Source organism: Malaclemys terrapin, chromosome 1 (assembly GCF_027887155.1).
Source record: "Malaclemys terrapin pileata isolate rMalTer1 chromosome 1, rMalTer1.hap1, whole genome shotgun sequence".
Lineage (NCBI taxonomy): Eukaryota > Metazoa > Chordata > Testudines > Emydidae > Malaclemys > Malaclemys terrapin.
Window position 1 is genome coordinate 148,069,294 of NC_071505.1, and position 23,655 is coordinate 148,092,948.

General features: G+C 47.5%; 2 protein-coding genes across 14 annotated transcripts in view; one reads left to right on the top strand and one right to left on the bottom strand.

Moving 5' to 3' along the window:
- The window catches only part of LOC128844939 (uncharacterized), a 102,869-nt gene extending 89,041 nt beyond the window's left edge, over positions 1-13,828 (bottom strand). For 8 of the 11 annotated variants that reach the window (XR_008446575.1, XR_008446576.1, XR_008446562.1 and 5 more), the window contains exons 1-2: positions 13,721-13,828; positions 7,703-7,869 (exon numbers count right to left, since the gene is read on the bottom strand). Coding sequence is in view for 5 of the 11 variants with exons in the window: in XM_054043107.1 (XP_053899082.1) it covers positions 7,703-7,869; positions 13,721-13,752 (199 nt within the window). In the remaining 6 variants the exon portion in view is untranslated. Of the gene's footprint in view, positions 1-1,571; positions 4,603-7,702; positions 7,870-13,720 lie in introns of those variants that run through there. The other 3 variants (XR_008446580.1, XR_008446579.1, XR_008446570.1) reach the window with 3 other exon arrangements.
- GPR156 (G protein-coupled receptor 156) overlaps positions 7,816-23,655 on the top strand; it is a 37,926-nt gene continuing 22,086 nt past the window's right edge. For 2 of the 3 annotated variants that reach the window (XM_054043049.1, XM_054043064.1), the window contains exons 1-4: positions 7,816-7,898; positions 11,454-11,577; positions 11,933-12,070; positions 18,066-18,202. In XM_054043049.1, coding sequence (XP_053899024.1) covers positions 11,966-12,070; positions 18,066-18,202 — 242 coding nt within the window. In that variant the 5' untranslated portion in view covers positions 7,816-7,898; positions 11,454-11,577; positions 11,933-11,965. Of the gene's footprint in view, positions 7,899-11,453; positions 11,578-11,903; positions 12,071-18,065; positions 18,203-23,655 lie in introns of all 3 variants that reach the window. The other variant, XM_054043056.1, reaches the window with a different exon arrangement.

The window sequence follows — 23,655 nt, forward strand, 5'->3', positions numbered from 1 at the left end:
CTTCAGTGAGTCTTTGTGCCAAATCTCCTTTTACTGTAAATTTTGTTTCCCCGTTTTTCTTTCTTTGGGAATCTATCCATCTGTCTCTGTGTATTTCTGATGTGCCTATCACTGTACTGCCAATAGGATTAGGCAAATATCCTGCAAGGTGCAAAGAGCTCTTAACTCTGTAGTGGGGGATTTGGGTGCTTAACGCCTTGTAGAATTATCCTCATGGCTCAGAAAATCTGAGTGCTTTTTTTGGTGCATATAAATATCCTTTGTTGCTGAATATAAACAGTAGATCATGGAGTTAAAGGGCCTGGACTATCTATATCTATCTAGGTTTTATACATCCTAGAACTTAATAATAGTGATAGTTTTATATTTTAATGCTAATGAAACTATGATCACTTTTTTACATTAATACCTTTTGCTGCAGTGAGTGAAGCCAAACACAGCTGGGCTTCCTTCACTCTGAAAGTCAGGAAGTGAAATTGGCGAAAAATAGAATGAAATTGACCAGCCTGCTTTCACTCTCCCAAGGTAAATAAAATGCAAAGAACAAACAAGCAGCATCAGTGGCAAGAAATTTGATTTAAAAAAATAATAATTGTTTTAATAAACTTGGGTATTAGCAGCAAAATGGATAAGACTATTTATGTGGAAATATTTCCCCACCAGAGGGTAACTCAGTGACGTCCCCTCACTGCATTTCTTGTAAAGTCAGAGTGAAGTGTTTGCAGGGAATGAGACCTCTCCAGTGTTGCCAACTCTTAGGATATCTGGTGATTTTTTTTTCCCCTTACAGTCTCCGCTCCTGGAATCATGGAGATTCTGAGCTTACATTTTTTTAAAAACGAAAGCTCAGAAAGTGGTTGTGGAGAAAAGCTTGAAAACATTAACCTTGAAGGTTTAAATACCAGAAGGCAAACTTAAAAAAACCCCTATAATGTATTATTTAAAAACACATCTCATGACTTTTAAGTCAGTCTCATGGTTGTTGCGGGCCTTGACTCATGACTTGTGAGTGGTTGGCAATACTGCTGTGGATAATGGGAATCAAAAGAGAAAGGATCCCTCTGAGTTTGTTGTGATTTTCACCAGATCAAAAACCCAGTGAAAAACCTGAACCCTGGCCTGAAGGTTTTATTAAATAAAATGTAAAACCCATACTCTTGTGATTCCTTTGTAGGCATAGTTACTGCCACCTTCCATTGTTCTGTACTGTTTCCTTAGACATTACTACACTCTTTCCAATTTACTTGCTTTTTTAGCATCCAATTACAAAGTTTTAACTAAATCAGTCTTTAAATTTAAAACTTGTTTGATGCTGACCTAACTGGACAGGAATGCAGGTCTTTTAAAAATTGACACAATTCTGAATTCAGCTGTTCACGCTTCTGAGATTTTACATCCTCAGTTTTCCACCTTTTGACTCATTGAACTGTGACACAGCCTTCTTCACAAACACAAATCAAATCTGGATCTTCTATTTTAAATGCTAAAAAAAAGAAAAGAGCACGGAACCAGCCAGAATTCAGGCTTTTTTGTCTTGTCTGGACTCTTGTATTTTGTATCAGTTTCATAACTTTTTCAAATAGTTTTTTTTTATTTTTGCCTCTTTATGTGGTTCCACAATATAATTACAGATTGGTCCTGGATTTTGGGTGGTTTTAAAGGCAAAAGGAGACTGCTCTTTAATGAAGTTGAGAGCTTTAAGAGAGCCTGGAACAGGGATTTAAATGATCATTGCAGCTGTTCTTTGAGGAGAATGAGGGCTCTGAAAAGGTCGTCGTTGCTGAATCTTCATATTCATCATAGTTTTGTTCTTCTGCTTTGGTAGACAAAGTTTCGTTCAATGACGCCTTTGATCTTGAAGAATCCAAAGAGATATTTCTGGCAGATTTCATGAGACGAGTATGAATCTTTTCTATCTTACACTTATGAACTTTTACATTAGAAGAATTTGGTGTTCATTATTTCAGGCCAGTTAGTCACTTGTTTCCCATCAATTTAAGGCACGCTGAATTAGAGAAATTCCGACACTGATGTTTGGTAATAACTAAATGCTTATAATTCATTTGCTATATTGATCAGCAGCTTTCACATGTACTACAGTTAGTATGAGAAACAGCAGTCTAGTGAATTCAACACTCTGAAGACTGAGGAAAAACAAAGAAAGAAAAGTGAGCTAACCACTTTTAATATAAAACTTATATTATCAGATGCCCTGACCATCTTCCTGAACTGTCTAGATGCTAGTTGGCTGAGCCCTCCTAACAATTTGTGACTCCTCTCACAAAATCCAATGCTTGTTGAATCCAGCCACAAGCTACACCCCTCTCCCCAACCAGTCATGACTTCACTCGTTTCCCTTCTCCTCTAGCTTATTGTTTCCTAACAAGCCTAATGGGCATAACCAAAAAGCTTGACCTTCTCGTCACTTTCTGAGAACTTCTTAGAAGCTGAAGCGCTTAAGCGAAGATGCTACTACACCAATGGGAAAGCTTCCCTTGTCAGCACAGTTAGCTACTGCCTCTCGGGGAGGTGGATTATGTCGATGGGAGAAGCCTTCCTGTTGACATAGCTCTGTCTACATGGGGGGGTTAGGTTGGTATAACTACATCGCTCAGGGGTGTGGATTTTTCATACCCCTGAGCAACATAGTTATACCGATATAGGTCTGTAGTGTAGACCTGGCCTGAAATTGGAGGCTATGGGTTTCTAGTATCAAAACCCTTTCAGCTATATTCATGTAAATATGTCAAAGTGACAGAAGCCCAGAAAAGGAGGGGGGAAGACAACTTACAAACAATCAACATGCTTCAGTTTTGTGTCAGTGTGATGGGGTCTGGCTCACCTCTGCGGCACCCCCTGCTGGATGTCCCAGGACCACAGCGTCCTCTTCATGACACAGCCCTCTGGCTATGCTGCGCTCTGTGCCCCCCACTTCCGTGGGCACAGCAGTCCACTGTCCAGCCACTTCCCTAGTGGTGAGTGGGGGCAAGGGGGACCCACGCCCGCCCACTACTCCAGGTCCTGACCCAGAGACCCTGTAGATGGCAGCCACATGCTGCATCCCCTCCAACCCCTTAGTCTACTTCCCTGGGCCACTTCCTGGCAGCCCCAGCACCTTCTCTGCCCTTGTCTCAGGGCCTCAGTCTGCCAGTAGTCAGCTGGGAGCTCACTCTCACTCCCCTGATCCTGCCCAGCACTGCTCTGTGAACGTGCAGCTCCTGCAAGGCAGCCAGTTCTCCCTCCTCAAGCTCCAGGGAGTGACTGAAGCTGCTCTGCAGCCCTTCTTATATGGGCCAGCCCAGCTCTGATTGGCTGCTTCTCCCAGCCCCTCTCTAATTGTCTGCCTCCTGCACAGCCTCCATAGGGCTCTGTTAATCCCTTATGGGGCAGTGTGGGGCACACACCCCATCATAGTTCCCCTCAGAAAACACAGATACCTGCACATAAAGCTGACCTACCGTTGTTAATCTGACACATTGCAGCATTAGTTCAACACCGACTTGAAGGAAGGGCGCCACCTGTTGCGTCACAACCACCACTTCCTGCAACGCTCTGGGGCTTCTCATTGACCTGCCAGCCCTGTTTTGTGTATGAGAGCTGATAAGATGGTCGCCTGAGCTTCCTGATTGGAGCCGAGCGCAGCAATGAACCGCAAGCGTCAATGCACCAGCCCTAATTATTACTGCGGAGTGATGTGATTTGCACTGCAACACTGGCCATTGCATAGCAAAGGCATCGGAGCCTTCCCAAAACGGGGGGGGGGGAGGCAGGTGTCCCTATCCCCGAGGCCCTGTCCTCTTTCCCCCTGGAGACCCCGCCCCTGGCTAAGCCAGAAGTCGGAGTGGGGCCGGGGAGCCTGCACCCGGGGTGAGGCCAAAAGCAATCCCCCTCCCTGTGTCCCTGCCCCTCAGGCCCCCGCCCAAGGCAGGTGGAGGGACCCAGGCTCCCCACAGCTGCCCGCACAGCTCTCCCCAACCTGGCTCTGGTTGTGGGAGGAGCCTTGGAGCCATCACCCGGTCATGATAAGAGCCACACGGGCAGCTGTGGAGAGCTGTGACATGGACCCTTCACCTGCCTGCGGTGCAGGGGGTCCGGCAAGAGCAGCCCCCGGCCCTGGGCCCCCCACTCAGGGCAGGTGGAGGGACCCAGACTTCCCACAGCTGCCCACGCTGCTCTTCCCATGGCCAGACTGTGGCTCTGAGGCTCCCCTCCCAGCCAGAGCTGGGTCGGGAAGAACCCCGCAGGCAGCTGTGAGGAGCTGGCACGGAGTCGCAGACCTTCCACCTCTACCTGCCCTGGGCTGGGCAGGGGCACAGCCCAGGGGCTGCTCTCAGCCCCCCTGCATTGCAGGCAGGTGGAGGGTTTGCATGGCCCATACCAGCTGCTGGCCTGGCCAGGGGGATGGGGCTGGGGCCACCATGGGGAAAAGTGGATGGACTATGGTCCCCGCCCCACCCCTGTTCCGGCACCACTGTCACATAGAGTTCTGCTGCTGGGGACTGCCATGTTGGACTTCTCATTGGGGCCTTAAAGAAGCCATCATCTCCTGTTCGCCTGGCAGCTTTCTGAAGCTTGATTGATGCTCCTTGCTTTCCTGGGCTTCTGTGAAAGGAAGTAGTGTGATTTCCACAAGCTCTAATTAGAGGAGGGAGAGCAAATGAGATGGTTGTTGCCTTTTGGCAATATTCACATGAGCACTTTATTGCATACTAATGAATGCTAATTGTCGTTGGTGACCATTTTTTATGGAAACAGCACTGAATCCATTTGCATAATAGCATGAAAGTGTTTTTGAGAGGCTAGGACCTTGGAAAGTTTGAAGAATCCCCTTCTCCTGCGAAGGGGCATCAGCGCACTGGAACGCAAAGCCTGCTTTGAACTTTGCTTCCTGGGCAAAGGCTCTGATTCCCTGCCAGCTCTCCATGTTATGCCTGAAGCAGAACTCTTGCTAGATCTCTGGGCTTCCACACTTTTTTTTTTTTTAAACTGGAAGCTCCCTTTTAGATTCATGGATTCTAAGGGATCATTGTGATAATCTAGTTTGACCTCCCGTGTAGCACAGAACTCCCCCCAAATAATTCCTAGAGCAGATCTTTTAGAAAAACATCCAATTTGATTTAAAAATTGTCAGTGATGGAGAATCCCCCACACCTGGCTGGATGGGTACATGGGTGTCCTTTCCCCCATTCCCTCTAGCCCTGCATCCTGTGTGAGAGGAGTTCCTTTGTTGAGAATTTCTCAGATATTATTTTGTATTCAGTTGCTAACAAACAGCATGGCCCACATGTGCCACTCTGGGCAGGGCTTGCGTGGGCAGGGGAAGTGTACAGAGAGCCTCCCTCTCTTTCTGCACTGTCACAGTCGGAGTCCCTGTGCTAGGGAGAATCCCAGATGCCTGGAGAGTTCAGGGATGGTGGGGCTCTGCATAGGTCCCTATAAAGGGCAAGGAGTAAAGCATACAACGCGGTCCTCTTTGGGGAGTGTGAGGTTCACCTTGTTGGAAGAAATTTGGTCTTAGAATAAAGATGTGAGCATATGGGATTCATGGTGCAACCTTTGCTTTCCTTGCTGATAGAAGCTCATGGCCATCTGTTATTAGGTGTGCAAGGCTACTGGGGTGATCCCTTTGGGGGAAGTCACAGAGCTAACTTCTTTCCTTTCTAAAGAGCTTGGCCCTTTCACTTGGGCCAGGCCGTACTCTACTAGTGGCCCAAATTGTACCCCAACCAGGGAAATCCCAACCCTCTGTGCAGGATCTCCATGAGCTTCTTTAGAGTTTCCTATGAACTTCTTCATGGTGGGGTGGGATGGGGTTTGCCTCTCTGTGGAAGAAACAGGGCTTTGGCCTCCAGATCATACAGATCTTCTGATATATGAAAGTACTTGTGTCTGGGAGATTTGGTAGGGACCAGTGCCACCCATGCAGCAGTCCTGTATTTGCACCAGCTCCAGAGTCCTGTGCCTGCTTTCTCTGGCTCCCTGTCCATGTGGCTCCAGTGACCTTCTCATGAGCAGGGAGAAATCCATATACACAGTGGGAGAATGACCAGGCATGCTCTGGGCTATTAATATTACACGGATCATTTGCCATGGGTGTGCCTATCTCTCTGTAGCTCTCTGCATTCTGATACCATGTCTGTGGGCTCTGGCACACTGTGCATTGGTTAGATTAAATCCAAACCAAACTTTTCCTGCAACAATATCCCTTTTTATTTGTTCAACCTGTCATCTGTGCACTGGATTATAAAATTCTACATTGATTTACATAAAAAAACCCTCAATGACTGACTCTGGGATATATAAGTGGGAGTTGCTGCAGTGATCTGAAGTCAAAGTAGCAATGGTTTGGGTGCTCTGATCTATCTTGTCACCCAGGTAAGCTTGCCAGTGTGATAGACAGTCTCTTACACCAAAAAATCACAACAATATTCAGGTTACTCCCAGTCCCAAAGGACTAATCACTTACCCCAGGTCAGTTGCATCTTAGATCTCTCCCCAAAGACAATGCTTGTAGCTGATCCTATAACTATCTAAAGATTTATTATATTGGAAAAGGAAATGAGAGTTATTTACAAGATTAAAGGCGGCAAACATAGATACACGCAAATGAGTTCCAATCTTAGGTTTCAAAAAATAATAGAAGATTCTATAATAAGATTCTCTCTGTCCTTTAGGGCTAACCCAGGCCAAGCGCTGGGGATCTTTTGCTTATGTTTAGTAATCCTTGCCCCTCAGATTTGAAGCAGCATAAAAGATTCACTTCCTCCTTGTCAGAGTTTTTTATTCCTTGCCCTCTTCTGCTTTGAGTTGCCAGTTCAGCTGTTGGGAGCAATTTACTTGCACAGCTCCTCTTCCTGGGGTGGGTGGGGGCAATCAACAAAGTCTCTTGTCCTCTGAAGTTTCACAATGGTTCGTCTGGTGCTGATGGGCCTCCCTTGTTTGGGCGGAAGATAACATCTCCTGTTGGAAACTGGTATTTTGCACTTGCTAATGCTTCTCTCCTGTCTGGTGATTTACAGTTACAGAGCAAACCTCTTACATATTACCTTATACATGGGCGGCAGGTATCGTAGGCATGGGAAGGCTCTGCCTTCCCAAACAGCCTGATGTGTTCCCGCCCATGCTCCACTCCCAGGCCCCATCCTGCCTGCTGTAAGGTTGTTTCCTTTGTGCCAAAGACTGGGGCAGGTAGGTTGGGGGTCACGCCACGCTACCCATCCTCCTGGTGCTGGGGCTGGAGCTGGCAGCTCGGGTGGGGGGCGCCTTCAAGGGTGAGGGGGCCGGCCTGCTGGGGTTTCGGGAGGCTGGGGCCATGCTGTCCAGCACTCTGGGACCAGGGGGGCTGGGGCTGTGCTGTTTGGTACTCTGGGGCCAGGGGGGCTAGGGCCGCCATGCCTGGCACTCCGGGGGGGTGGGGAGGGGCTGGTGGCGCTAGCCTGGGACAGTGCCAGTGGCCACAGGGGGAGGGGGTGGACTGGGGGCACTGGGCAGGGGCCTGCTGCCACAGTGGGGGCTGGGCTTCGGTGGGCATGGAAGGGGCGGGGCCTCGGGTGGAAGGGGTGGGGCTGGGGCTAGCCTCCCCAAGCCAGGGGTTCACCCACTGCCCATGACCTTATACCATGGGATACAGATGTTATAATGCATGCAGCAACTCACACACATTTCATAAAAGTTTAACACATTCTTATAATAATTCTAATACCTTTTTTAACAATATTAACCCACAGGTGAGCCAGACGGCTTCCAGCTACGTACTGATCAGTGTTCAGTTGAGACTTAGGGGTCTTGGCATGAGCTGTCACCTGGTCTGCCACACCACAGCTGGATTCTTGAAAGAGCAGAATTGTGTTGGTATTTGGATTGGGATATCTCAGAAGGAAAAAAAATACAGTCCTGTGGTAAGCCAAGCAGTTGTAAATCCTGTATATAGTTGGAAACTGATCACGAATAAAGAACACGGGTGTTGCACCAGACTGAAGTATCCCTGATTCATGGAGGAGAGGGACCAAGGGGCCAAATCTGGAGGGGCGCTGTGGGTACCTTGTTACACACATGTACAATTTTTTTGCATAAGCTTTTTAATAATAGGCTCATATAGGACAACTACTGAAACAGTAGCTTCTTTTTTCACTAAAGAGGTAGCCCTCCTGCTTTTTGGATGCAGAGGTGTGGGGCTCAGTTCCATGCTGGAATGGATACTTCACAAATACAGATAATCCTGTGGAGATGATGTAAATCAGAGTCTACACCAATTACACTAACGGAGAACCTGCCCTTAGGTTCTGTGGCAATATGAGCCTTGATCATCTAAAATGAAACTTAATAATTGTAAGTCAAATCATGAGACCCTTTTTCAGTTTTCACCCAGTTCTTCCTTACACATTGAAGTCCATAAGAGTTTGGCCTGAGGAAGGATCCCAGAATCTGGCCATATTTCTGACCAAAGGGAATTAATTTTTATATCAGGAAAGCTAGCAATGCAGTGGAGAAAACAAAGGAATGTCATGAAGGAAAGGCCGTGTACATGCCAATGTACCTGATTTGCATTTAGGCTACAGTCGTGAAGTTACGTAGCTGTTAAACAGCAGCTAGGAGAAAAGTCTGAATGTTGCACTCACCTAATCTATTGTTATGAGCAAATAAATAATGGTCTACCACCCTTCTGTCCCTCTTCTACAACTGCTAACTACACTGGACTCACTTCTGGTTGTGTAGCGGAAGCCAATTAAAAATGTTGCCCATGCTAATTGAATAAGGATGCTTGAATAGAAGTATGACCTCATGTCTAAAATGGTAATGAGGGCTGTTAAACCCAACAAAGAATCAAAGAGAAAATAGAAACTAAGGTGATGAGGAGAACCATTGCAGAGTGACATGATATAATACCCGGCAGCCAGAGTGCTGCGAGAGAGGAAAAATGTAGAGATGTTAGACTTTTAATCCTACTTAATAAATAGACTGGTCCAGTGTCGATAGCTAAACTGTCACTCAGACCCCCATTCAGAAAAGCACTTAAGCATATTCATAGGTCCATAGATTCCAAAGCCAGAAGGGACCATTGTGATCATCTAATCTGACCTCCTGTATAACACAGGCCATAAACTTCCCTCAAGTAATTCTCAGAGCAGATCTTTTAATAAAACATCCAATCTTGATTTAAAAATTAGCAGTGATGGTGAATCCACCACAACCCTGGGTAATTGTTCCAATGGCTAATTAAATCTCTGCTAAATTTTACGCCTTATTTCCAGACTGAAATTATGTTTAATTTAAGCATACAAGTAATCTCTTCCTTGTTAAACAAAGCACTTAAGACCATACTTAAATTGCATTAAATTTCAGGTGATTGTGTTGCTGCTTGTGTTCTTTCTTTATTTAATGAATTTGTTATGTGCTGGAATGAGCTGAATCCCCAAGAAGTCAGCTGCAGCCCGCACGGAGGGATCCAGTGTAGTTTTGCCCTGGAATTCTTCTGCTGCTAAATAATGAGATCATGGCTGAAAGCAGTCAGTTCATGATACTGCATAGATTGTGGCCATGCACATGGAAACTGAAGGGTACTTTCACTGGAGAGCCCCCTCTTCTGCATGGGAGCAAGAAGAGTCATGTGACAGGGTTAGCATGGCAACCCCAAACCTCTGAATCTGAGCAGGGATGAGCCCCTGCAGAAGGGCCCTCTCTGGTGTGCTTGTTCAAGCCAGTGGTAAGACCTCATTTGAAATACTGCATACAATTCTAGTCACCCATGTTTGAATTTAAATTGGAATAGATGCAGAGAAGAGCTATTTGGGTAATCAGGAGAATGGAGGGCCTTTCTTATGAGAGGAGACTGGAAGAGTTTGGCTTGTTTAGACTAGCAAAAAGAAGCCTAAGAGGGGATATGACTGTGCTCTATAAATACATTAGATGTAAATATTATGGAGGGTGAGGTGCTATTTAAGCTAACCGACAATGTTGGTACCAAAAAAATGGGTATAGGCTGGCCATGAACAAATTTAGACTGGAAATTTAAAGGTTTCTAACAGAGGGGTGGAGTTGTGACAGCAAATGACAAAATTTGTTTTAAGAGAGAGCTGGACACATTTGGGAGAGCAGTTGTATACCAGGGTTGCTTGTGATGGTGTGGAGGGAACAGGGCCCAACAGCCCAGGACTCACTTCTGGTTTATGGCCTGTGCCCCTAAGTGTCATGCTTCAGGGGTTCAGCTGGCTGCTGGCAGGGGGTTGTTTTTCCCCAATATATTCTGAGGGTTGAGTTTTTTAATATATTCTTCCTCAGAAGGATCAGGGATGACGATGGCTGGAGATGGGACACTGGGCAGGGCGGCCAGGGCTCTGAGATGGCACCGAGTATTCTCTCTTTCTATTCTCAATCTCATGCTTGGCTGGCTGGTTCTTGCTCACATGCTCAGGGTCTAACCGATCGCCATATGTGGGGTCAGGAAGGAATTTCCTCCCAGATCAGACTAGCAGTGACCTTGGCGGGTTTTCACCTTCCTCTGCATTGTGTGGGTGTGGGTCACTTGCCAGGATTATCTGAGTCTATCTGACTTAATCATTTCCCTGCCATTTCAGGGGCATTGGGCACTGGTACACCTTGGTCCCTCCTATTCTCTACCTGAAGCCCATAATAGTCTAGTCTCCTATGGATCTTATTTTCTTTGGTCTCATTTCCATTGTTGGGTTTAGTGATGGGTGCTGGGTGGTGCTGGTGGCCTGTGATATACTGGATGTCAGCGCAGGTGACCTAGTAGTCCCTTCCGGCCTTCAACTCCATGACTCTGTTCTTTCCCTCCTTCTGCGCCAGAGTGAAATCCTCCAGGGGATTCCCCTCTTGCAAGTGCTCCGGGTGGCACAGCCGCAGCACCCCCAGCTCCAGAGGTCCAGGCAGTGCGTGCTCCTGTGCAGCCAGCCCCAGAGCACCGCGTGGTGCTGTCTGAGCACCAGGCGGGCAGCACTGCTCCACCACCAGCTGCCCCCAGTCCCTGCAGGAGGCAGGCCAGCCAGCCCCAGCCAGCCTGGGCCAGTCAGGGCAGAGCGCTGGGAACTGCAGGAGGGGGCCTGGCCTGGGGCGGAGTGTGGGCAGGGCCGCAGTAGGCTGTTTGGGGAGGCACAGCCTCCCCTACCTATGATACCCACTGCCCATGTGGACAGCCTTCTAAAGTTCTGCAGCCCTGCTAAATTCCCCACTTCTACCTTGCTCGGAAATACTCACGGCTACAAATGATTTAATAATTTCTAGACAATCAGACCTTTGGGGCTGTGTCTTGGCATGAGCTTGTGCAGTACCCAGCATAAAGGGGCCCCAATCCTGAGCAGGGCCTCTGGGCGTTACTGTGGTATAAATGTTAAATATATTAATCATTTAAACCATATGGACCCTAGAGACAGTATGTTTTACTCCATGTGCCATCTCAAATAACCAGCGCCTGTAATAATTGCTGTTCTTTTCAGTTACAGGGTTAATGGCAGCCTTCCTTCTCTGTGGCCCGCAGGCGCTGTCTTCATTGTGGAGTGGGGAGAAGCTAGGGCCGTATCCATACAACAGTGGAGGAGGCTGCCACCTGGTGATGAAACAGTAAGATTGTCATGTTATTTGAAGGGGATCAATACAGCTGATTTATTCAGACCTGTATGGACAGCCAACAAGACACTGCCTTGACTGGGTGTGTGGAGGTGGAGGTTTGCACAGGTGCGGAGTGGGTTTCTGCTGTGACAGAGAATGCCTGTTAAATAGTTGCCACCACACAACTGTGGTTGAGCATAACAGTGTCACTGGCTGCAAGCCCCCGGCACACCTGAGACATGGGGGAAATGAGATGAATTTCAAGGTTGTTATTGTCACTGGAAAAACGTGAGCTGCTGGAGGAACTTGGCCCAGTGTTGGCCTCCCTTCCACTGCAGGACTGACCACCACCTTCTCCACTGCCCAGAAAATATGGCCGAATGAAGACTAAGGATGTGCTATGGAGCCTGGATTCAACTGCTCTGACCTGTGTGACAGCTACTCCAGTTGGAACAGCCAGGCGCGGAGGCAGAGGACCCTGCAGGATCTCTGCACGATAACGATTGTACGTACCAAGATGGGGACTGGGCTACTCTGACCTTGAATAGCTAGGTTCTACTCAGAGGAATGAGTTTGGGGGAGGCCTCTGGAGAGGAGGAGCACACCAGAAAACTTTCTAGGGGAAACTTCTCCCCAGTGGGAGTGAGGATGCTTGGCTTGTGGAGCAGTCTCCCAAGGGAGAGGAAGGACACCCCAATACTTGTGGTCTTTAAAACTTGTCTGGGTAAAAGTCTGGCAGGTAGAGTGTAAGGAACCAGCCTGGGGAAATAGCCAAGGAATTTGAAAGAATCTTTCCCAGTTGAGCTAATGTGAGAGTGGAACTGAAATGGCCTTCCGTCCTCTTGACCCCCCACCTTCCCTGGAACTTCAAAGTGCTTTTCAAATATTAATAAAGAGGGATTTAATTAAAAGCCACCGTCCATGATAGTTGGGACCTCCTCTCCCCTGCCCCGTAAGTCATTGAGCTCTTGGGGATGACACAGGAATGATCTTAGTTGGCTAAGTCTATTTTGATATAATTTTGGAAGAAGAATGTAAGCCACTGTTTCCAATCTGGGGCTGCTGTCTTTGTGCCTGTCAGCATTTGCATGGGCCCAGCTGGGCATGAATGCTGCTTGGCCTTCTACTGAATCCCGTGCTAGCCTCCACGCTGACCTTTAATTAGAAGATTAAAGCTCTTTGGTTCCCCTAGCTCTGGCTGCTTTATTACAACTAATATTCCCCTGTCTGGGCCATAAATTATACTCCACTCACCTGCTGCTGAAATGCTCCCCCAGAGTTCAGAGCCCCGTGACCTCCAACAGAACAGTGATTGTTTTGTGTGTGAAGGAATGCTTGGCTTCCCCAGGTGGTTCCTGAGATAGAGTTTGCAGCCATGCTTCAGGCAGGGGCTGCTCAAGGCAATCTGCTGCCCTAGGCAGAACATCACTATGTCTCCCTCCCCTCCCACTCTCTTATAGCAGCAAGCTCCTCCGTAAACAGGCTGCCCTGGAAGGGCCCCCACTGGGATCCACCAACCCTAAGAGCCAGCAGCCCTGCCCAGCCCCACCCCGCATTAGGGATCTAGCCCCAAGAGCACTTGCAGCATAGGGTTCCTTCCATTTGTTCCCCCTCCCCATTGGGCTCTGAGTGGTGTCAATCCAAAGTGCAGGGGGAGCTGCACCGGGATGGGGGGAAGTCCCTGACATGAGGCTAGGGGGGAGGGTGGCTATGCAATACATGGGTGGAGCAATGGGAGATAATACAGGGGGACTGGGAGTAGGACATAGAGGGAAGATGGGGGGACTAGGAAAACAGGGGCAGTGAGTAGATCATGGGGCAGATAGCACGGGGGATAGGACACAGGGCAGATGTGGCAGGAGGCTAGAGAATGGGGCCAGTGGCTTGGAAGGCAGCAGGACACAGTGGGACAGGATCATGGGGGAGGGGAATGACTTGGGGGGCAGACTCCAAGGTGTCAGGGAGCAGATGAGGTGAGAGGTAGATGAGGGGGCAGAACCTTGGGGGGTAGCTGGGCCAGGACAGGGGGAGAGATGGGGCCAGGAAGGCTAGGACAGGGGGGATTAGGACATGGGGTGAAGTAGGGGACAGCTGGGGAGTGGGTAGTATGGGGGGAGGGGCAGGGGACAGATAGGGGACATGGGGTGTCACATACCTGGTTGCCTCCTGCCCTGGAGTGCCCCTCATCCTTGACTTGCCTGGGGAGAGACCAGCAGCAGCTGGGCCTGGCTGTGAGCTGCTGCTGGGCTGGGCTCTCCAGCTGTGTGCTCCATGCCAAGGCCTCTGCGCAGATGTTAATGCACCCAGATGCTGCACATCCTGCTGATACACATTAACAGTTCGTTAATGCACTTTGATCTAGTCCTGTTTCAAAGATTAGATCAAAGTGTATTAAGAAACTGCTAACATGCGTCTGCAGGGTCCGCATGGACAGTTACTCTGTGTGGGGTAGATTCACATGCCAGCTTGCCGTGAACTAATCTAAGGTTTTGTCTACACTAACACTTTTGTCGGTAAAACTTTTGTTGGTCAGAGATGTGAAATAAATACACACACACCCATCTGACATAAGTTTCACGAATAACAGCACTGGTGTGGACAGAGCTATGTTGGGTGGGAGACGCTGTCCTGCTAACATAGCTACTGCCACTCGTTGGGGGTGGTTTAATTATGCTGGTGGGAGTGCTCTCTCCCATCGGCATAGAGCGGCTACTCGGGAGACCTTACAGCTGCACAGCTGCAGTGGTAAAACTGTGCTGTTGTAAGGTCTGTAGTGTAGACATAGCCAAAATGTTCATTTAGAAATCTGCCACCCGAGGCAGCTGCCTAGCTTGCCTGTGTCTAGAGTGGCCTCTGGCTTCAGGCATAGCCCAGAGGGGAAAGGGGATGACTCATGGATGGACTGATGGGAGCTCTCCATCAGCAACAAACCACTCTTTGAAGTACAGTAACATCAGGAGGTGGGTGGTACCCCTACATTATTGATACAAGTTACTTTTCACCATGCTGCTGGAACAAAGCTGTCCTAAAGCTGGTGCAAAAGGCCATGGGAGGATCACGCCAGCATAGGAGGGTCTGTCAGTAGCATCAAGCCTGTGTCATGGCTACTCTGCCCTCCTCTCCCCGTCCCTGCAGCCAGTGTAGAGGGCAAGGACTGAGTGTCACGGCTTCCCACTGATCCCCGCTGCTATATCGGCCTCTTGGGAACTCTGACAGCTGGCACAAGTTAGAGCAGCTTTCAGACTGCTCCGATTTGTGTAGGGGGACCAGCTTTGTGCACAGCTGTCCTAGGATCAGGAGAGCGCAATGGTGACATAAAGTCAATTTTGATCTTCCTGGGCTACACTGTTGGCTCCTGTGCTGTCGCCAGGGCTTGGAGGCAAAGTGCAGCTATGGCCCAGAAAGGGACTATGTGAAGCTGGCTCCTTCTCAGTTCACAGATCTGTCCCCTGGATATTTTTTGTAATAGTAAATGCTGGTTTTATTGATCCAAGCCAGTGTTTACTCCTGTTAGCCCCAGCAGGCAGAATGGACTCCAGCTGTGGAGGAGTGACCTGAGCTCGCCTGCCTTGTGTGTAATTGGGTGGCTAAGTTCTCAGCAGAAAATGTTTATTTCTAGTGATGCTGAAAGAGGTAGAAAAAGCCCAGCCTCATTCTCAGATCCCTGGGGGAGAGTTTGTGACAGCAGCAGTCGGAAAAATGGTCTTCTGCCTTGCAAACTAAGCACATGCAATCTGGAATTTGGGACCATCCGCAAGCTATTTTTGGAGTCTCTTTCAAGGTGTGAGTCTACTCTCAAAAGAGACCCTGTAAAAATGTTATTCTGGGGCTCCATGTTTGTCTCCTGATGTCTCCAGCTCAAATGTGCCCAGTTTCAAAATAAAAGGATTTTTGTCCTAACCACAAATAAACTCGGGGACCTGAGAGTCAAGCTGGGCTCTTTCCTTCTCACATGTTACCCCCAGGAATGAAGATTCTACAGGTTATATTAGGTTCTTAGTTACATCTCTGCACTCCTGTTGCCTTCAGTGAGTTTGCACATGTGTAACTAACAGGAATTTAGTAAACAAGTCTGCTGGCAATGCACAGGAAGGTATAGCTCCAGCTCCCTTTCTTCTCTGTGTCCTGTTTTTCATTGTTCCCCTGGCATCTTTTAGAGGAGAACTGAAGTGTCGTTTCAATAAATGTAAAAACTGTTTTAAGATCTCAGTAACAGACTATATATATGATATACACCAATAACTCCATTAAAGGAATGCTGATTGGGACTGTAACTTTTCATCTAACATGGAGGGTTGCTTTGGTTTGGTTTGGTTTTAAAGTGGGATCAGTTTACACATTTAAAATAAGGATATTTTAATGATTTGTTTTTCAAATTGCAATCAGATTTAAAAAAAAAAATTAAACTTCCTTGTGTGTAATATTCAGAAGAACCAGCAAGTGGAGCTAGCCAGTGTAGTGTCACTGTTCAAACTGAGGCCAAGTCTACAGGACACGCTTAAATGGGTATAACTATGTCACTCAGGGATGTGAAAAATCCACCCCCCTGAGCAAAAGAGTTATACCGACCTCACCCCCGGTGTTGACAGCACTATTTGGATGGGAGAGCTTCCGTAGCTACCGCCTCTCGCAAAGGTGGATTAACTACGCTGATGGGAGAAGCTCTCCCGTCGGCGTAGTGGTGTCTTCACTAAAGTGCTACAGCGGCACAGCTGCATCAGTGCAGCGCTGTATGTGTAGACAAGCGCTCTGTGCAGTACAGAAAGGGAGCAAACAGCATTAGTGGTGAAAAGTCTATTCGTTCCCTCCTGATAAGTGACAGTGTCTTTAGTCACACACCGCCAGGGAGAAGCAGGGTTTCTATGTGCTTTTTAACTGAACAATTACTAGTAATAGTCCTTTGGGCTGGGCTGGCACTTCTCGTATTCAAAGCACTTTACAAAGCCTTGCCTGGGAGCACATGAGGGAAGAGGACGAAGCCTCCCTCTTCCCCTATGCCCCACGTGCAGGGCCCAGGTGCAGTTGCACACCCTCTAATCTCCTGAGCATAGGGAGTGCTCCCAGCTGATATCCCTAGGGGCGCCAGAGGAAGGCAGGCCAGGGCCTTTCCCTCTTTTCTGACTGCACAGTTCATCCCACCTCCCCTGCTCCCATTCCAAAGCACACCAGGGCCCAGTAGTCACAATCTGGCCATAGCTAGTCAAGCTTCACAATCCTGCTCCTCCTTCCCATGTCCTCAGAAGTTACCCTGACTGGCTTGTTTGGCTTTTGTTTTTTTAGGCACTCACCCAGTCAATACTCATCCCCATCTCTTCATCCCTCCTGCCTTCTCCAGCCCTCTAGTAGCGCCCCTCTCCCTGCTTGAAAAGCACTATAATCTGATCCCCTCCCACTGCCATTCCCGGCCTGATGTGATGGCCACTCCTGACTGCTATCCTCTGCCATCTCCTCTGGCTTCCATCAGTTCCTTGTCTGATCCTCAAGGAGTTGAGATCCTAACTCACCTCTTTTGCCCCCCAGTGGCTCCCGACTCAGCAGTTTGCTGAGGAACTGGAGAAGATAAGCTGTGTAGCATCTGCATGCTGGGGAATCAGGGCAGGGGTTTTCCCACAGCAGTTTAGGTGGATCAGAAATGGACTTGCTCCTTGCAACGGGTAGCCCTCCTTTGTGCCCCAGCTAGTGCTGCCAAACCCTCAAGGCTGGTTTTCAGCTGTTCTCCATCTAAGAATGGCTGGTCAGGGTGTGGGATGAAGCCCGGGTGTGTACGTGGGTGTTTGTGGGTAACCCTTTTGAAAAAGCATTCACCTTCCCCGGCAACTTCTCTGCACCTGCTGGCAGCTCTGCTCATGATGAAATCAACCCGCTTGATTACACAATGGGGCATGGTGAAAGCCTGGGTCCCCTTGGACGCCCGGCTGTGTGTGTCATACTTCTAGAAGGCCTGGCTGGCAGAAGGGTGCAGTCTCTTGCCCCCTTGTGGTGGTGCTGGGGGCTAAGGGAACATGAAGCCCTTCTCCTAAGATACATTGGACTCCTCTGAAAGATAATGGAGAAAATGAAAGATTGGTCACATTGGCCCAAGGTATCAGTACAGGTTCTAACACTGGGCTGTGGATGCGGAGGGCTCGATGAAGGGAATTCTGCAGTGAAAGATGAGTTCAGATGCGAATGGGATTTCCCTCCATTACTGTATTTAATCACAAACTGAGTGTGTAAGTTCAGTGGATGGTGAAAGGTGGCAGACTTCAGTTGGGGGAGGGGTGAAAGGTGCCAGACTGAGAGACTTGCAGAAAGAAGACTTTATCCATAGAGCAGGCAGCAGCTGGGCGGAATTCAGCTTCCATGGCCACTTCAGTCTCTGGTGCTGGTACTGAGACTGCCGACAAGGCGTCAATCAGTGCTAGCTATAGAGGCATTTTTTACAAGGTGGGCACCTCTCTCCTGGGAACCCTCAAGATTTCCCTCCACACCTACAGTCTCCACCCTTTGCCTTCTCTCAGACGGCCTACGACAGCAGCAGTAAGACCTTCCCCTCCTCCTCGGCTGCCCTCCTGGGAGTTGTGTGGACTTTCCTCACCGGTGGAGTCCTGCTGGCTCTTTTCTTTCTTGTCTTCACAATTCACTTCAGGAAGAACAGGTGAGCGACGCATCGTTTGGTTCCATCCTCCATTATGGAATTTCCACACTAGCTGGGAGAACAATTTCCAGGGCTCTCATTCCTCATAGAATCATAGAGTATTAGGGTTGGAAGAGACCTCAGGAGGTCATCTAGTTCAGTCACCTGCTCAAAGCAGGACCAATCCCCAACTAAATCATCCCAGCCAGGGCTTTGTCAAGCTGGGCCTTAAAAACCTCTAAGGATGGAGATTCCACCACCTCCCTAGGTAACCCATTCCAGTGCTTCACCGCCCTCCTGCTCCCCACCATAAACTGATCATTAGCTGCGGGGCTGGAAGGCATTACCCCTTTGGGATAGAATTGGACTATTAGGGGCAGTTATGCGGGTCCTACCTGCCTCTGTCACATCCAGCGTGGAGACAGAATGGCATGGACCTTGGGTCTTCCTACCTGCCTCTGTCACATCCAGCGTGGAGACAGAATGGCATGGACCTTGGGTCTAACTTTGTAGGGTAGGGAGATGAGCTACTGGACAAGGTGACCATAGGCGTGATCTGCTGTTGCATCACTTACGTTCCTAAGTACTGATGTGAGTGGCAGCCAAGGAGTGAAGGGGCTCCATCCCGTTTCTCCCTTTGGCTGGGGTGACCGCTCACACCACCATTTCTGAGGTCACCATTGGTGATCCTTAGCAGAGCAGTCAGCAGAGGTGGGAAGAAAGAGAGATGATTCCCACCTTCACCTCAGAGTCTGAGGACATCACTTCAAGCAATGCATCTAAGGGAGTGAAGACATCCTGGTTTCAAACCATAAAAAAACATAAGAATGGCCAAAGTAGGTCAGACCTATCTAGCACAGTATCCTGTCTTCCAACAGTGGCCAATGCCAGATGCTTCAGAGGGAATGAACAGACCAGGACAATCACTAGATGATCAGTCTCCTGGTGTCCAGTCCCAGCATCTGGCAGTCAGAGGCTTAGGGATGCCCAGAGCATGCGGTTGCATCCCTGAGTAGCTTGGTTAACAGCCATTGATGGACATCCCACTGCTTAGTGAAGAGGGAGAAACAGTAACAGGAAACTTGGAAATGGCAGAGATGCTTAATGACTTCTTTGTTTCGGTCTTCACCGAGAAGTCTGAAGGAATGCCTAACATAGTGAATGCTAATGGGAAGGGGGTAGGTTTAGCGGATAAAATAAAAAAAGAACAAGTTAAAAATCACTTAGAAAAGTTAGATGCCTGCAAGTCACCCGGGCCTGATGAAATGCATCCTAGAATACTCAAGGAGCTAATAGAGGAGGTATCTGAGCCTCTAGCTATTATCTTTGGAAAGTCATAGGAGACGGGAGAGATTCCAGAAGACTGGAAAAGGGCAAATATAGTGCCCATCTATAAAAAGGGAAATAAAAACAACCCAGGTAACTACAGACCAGTTAGTTTAACTTCTGTGCCAGGGAAGATAATGGAGCAAGTAATTAAGGAAATCATCTGCAAACACTTGGAAGGTGGTAAGGTGATAGGGAACAGCCAGCATGGATTTGTGAAGAACAAATCATGTCAAACCAATCTGATAGCTTTCTTTGATAGGATAACGAGCCTTGTGGATAAGGGTGAAGCGGTGGATGTGGTATACCTAGACTTTAGTAAGGTATTTGATACGGTCTCGCATGATATTCTTATCGATAAACTAGGCAAATACAAATTAGATGGGGCTACTATAAGGTGGGTGCATAACTGGCTGGATAACCGTACTCAGAGAGTTGTTATTAATGGTTCCCAATCCTGCTGGAAAGGCGTAACGAGTGGGGTTCCGCAGGGGTCTGTTTTGGGACCGGCTCTGTTCAATATCTTCATCAACGACTTAGATATTGGCATAGAAAGTACGCTTATTAAGTTTGCGGATGATACCAAACTGGGAGGGATTGCAACTACTTTGGAGGACAGGGTCATAATTCAAAATGATCTGGACAAATTGGAGAAATGGGCTGAGGTAAACAGGATGAAGTTTAACAAAGACAAATGCAAAGTGCTCCACTTAGGAAGGAAAAATCAATTTCACACATACAGAATGGGAAAAGACTGTCTAGGAAGGAGTACGGCAGAAAGGGATCTAGGGGTTATAGTGGACCACAAGTTAAATATGAGTCAACAGTGTGATGCTGTTGCAAAAAAAGCAAACATGATTCTGGGATGCATTAACAGGTGTGTTGTGAGCAAGACATGAGAAGTCATTCTTCCGCTCTACTCTGCTCTGGTTAGGCCTCAGCTGGAGTATTGTGTCCAGTTCTGGGCGCCGCATTTTAAAAAAGATGTGGAGAAATTGGAAAGGGTCCAAAGAAGAGCAACAAGAATGATTAAAGGTCTTGAGAACATGACCTATGAAGGAAGGCTGAAAGAACTGGGTTTGTTTAGTTTGGAAAAGAGAAGACTGAGAGGGGACATAATAGCAGTTTTCAGGTATCTAAAAGGGTGTCATAAGGAGGAGGGAGAGAACTTGTTCACCTTAGCCTCTAAGGATAGAACCAGAAACAATGGGTTTAAACTGCAGCAAGGGAGGTCTAGGTTGGACATTAGGAAAAAGTTCCTAACTGTCAGGGTGGTTAAACACTGGAACAAATTGCCTAGGGAGGTTGTGGAATCTCCGTCTCTGGAGATATTTAAGAGTAGGTTAGATAAATGTCTATCAGGGATGGTCTAGACAGTATTTGGTCCTGCCATGCGGGCAGGGGACTGGACTCGATGACCTCTCGAGGTCCCTTCCAGTCCTATAATCTATGAATCTATGAATCTATGACATATCCTCCATGAACTTATTTAATTCTTTTTTGAGCCCAGTTATAATTTTGGCCTTCACAACATCCCCTGGTAATGAGTTTCACAAGTTGACTCCGCATTATGTGAAGAAGTACTTCCTTTTGTTTGTTTTAAACTTGCTGCCTATTAATCTCATTGGGTGACCCCTGGTTCTTGTGTTATGGGAAGAAGTAAATAACATTTTCTTATTTGCTTTCTCCACACCAGTCATGATTTTATAGACCTCTGTCATATCCCCTCTTAGCCATCTTTTTTCCAAGCTGAACAGTCCCGATCTTTTTAATCTCTCCTCACATGGAAGCTATTCCATACCCTTAATCATTATTGTTGCTCTTCTCCATATTTTTTCCACTTCTAATATATCTTTTGTGAGATGGGGTGACCAGATCGGCACGCAGTATTCAAGGTGTGGGCGTATCATGGATTTATAGAGTGGCATTATGATATTTTCTAGTTTATTATCTATCCCTTTCTTCATGGCTCCTAACATTCTGTTTGCTTTTTTGACTCCTGCTGCACGTTGAGTGGATGTTTTCAGAGAACTATCCACAATGACTCCAAGATCTCTTTCTTGACTAATAACAGCTAATTAAGACCCCATTGTTTGTTGGGATTATGTTTTCCAATATGTATTACTTTGCATTTAACAACATTGAATTTCATCTGCCATTTTGTAGCCCAATAACCCAGTTTTGTGAGATTCCTTTGTAATTCTTCACAGTCTGCTTTGGATTTAACTATCCTGAGTGAGTTTGTATCATCTGCAAACTTTGCCACCTCACAGTTTATCCCTTTTTCCAGATAATTTATGATTATGTTGAACAACACAGGTCCCAGTACAGATCCCTGGGGAACACCACTGTTTACCTCTCTCCATTCTAAAAACTGACCATTTGTTTCCTATCTTTTAACCAGTTACTGATCCATGAGAGGACCTTCTCTCTTATCCCATGACTGCTTAATTTGCTTAAAAGCCTTTGGTGAAGGACCTTGTCAGAGGCGTTCTGAAAGTCCAAGTTCACTGTATCCCTAGGATCACCCTTGTCCACCTGTTTGTTGACCCCCTCAAAGAATTCTACTAGATTGGTGAGGCATGATTTCCCTGGACATCCAGGTTTCTTTCATGACACCAGACCATTCGTGGTTTGGATATAGGTTGCATTTTATCTAGGGCACTGGGTACTATGCAGTGTATTAGACCAGTATACAGCCAGGCACCCGGCATGGGTTTATATGGTAGAGCAGTATTGAATTCTGCAGCAATCTAAATTGATTACAGAAGGACTTACAAACCTTCTAAGAATGTTCTCACTGTGGAACTGGAACAAATGCACAATATTTATTTGCCCTCGCGCAAATAAACATAGATGTGACTGATGAGCCTAGGAAAGCAGCGGGAATACCCCATATGCAGCTAGAGGAGGTGGCCTGGCTAGTATCCTAAACCAGTGGTTCTCAAACTTTTTTTTTCCCACGGACCACTTGAAAATTGCTGAGGGTCTCGGCAGACCACTTAATGATCTTTCTGAATGTTGTTTGTACCATTAGCTAACTATTGTAAAGTGCTTTGGATAAAAGCGCTATATAAAAATACTTTAATAATAATTAATGGTTTTTTGTTTTACAAATAAAAGCACACAACTCATAGTCTTACCTTTCTAATGTAATTGATGTGCCCTCTTCCCAGCCCCAGCTCGGGGACTGCTGCGGCAGTGGAGTGAAAGGGTGTCTCTCCCCAGCAGCCGTGAAGCTGGGGAAAGTCGCCTCTTTCTCTGCCCACCGCAGCCCTGCACATCCCAAACTCCCCCCACCCCTTCTTCTCACCCCACTGCCCCCTCCCACCTACCCTCTATTCTCCCCAAGGCCACCACCTCACCTTACATGTGCGTCTTCTCCAGGGTTCAGGCACCTAATTAGTGGAGCCACGCCTGCGTCCTAAACCCTGCTGGAGTGGAGCTCTGAGGAAGACAGTGGGGTGGAAACACCTGGAATATTAATTCTGGGCTCCATGTTACCTCAGGGATAGTGCAAAACTGGAGAGACTTCAGAGAAGAGCAATAAAAATGATCTGGGGCTGAAGGCACTGAGTTATAAAGTGAGATTAAAGGAGCTAAATCTGTCTGATTAGACTGTGGTGACTAAAGAGCGGAACACATTAACAGTCTGCAAAGATCTGAAGGGTGGGAGCACCAGGGATGGAGAGGAGTTATTTATGGTTTGATCCCTGTGTACAATTAAGAATAATGGGATGAAATTAAGGAGGAGGAACTGTAGACTAAATATTGAAGGAAACTTTCTGGATATGAGGTGTATTAAACTATGGAATAATCTCCTCTAGGTAAGGAGTGGGAATGCCATCAGTTGGGACATATAAGACTGGACTAGACAACGTACTTGACGTGTTCAGAAACTATGGTGATAAGTGCGGTATAAGAACCTATATAGTATAGAATAGAACAGAACATGTACAACCGGGGACAGCCCTGCACTGTCCCTGGAGATGGACTGGATGATCTAATAGGGATTGTCTGACTCCAACTTCTGTCATTCTATGACAGGTGGAGGTTGTCCAGTGGTTAAGGGCCCTAGTTTAGGAGTTAGGAGGGCTAGGTTTAATTCCTTGCTATACCAGAGACTTCACGTGTGACCTTGGGCAAGT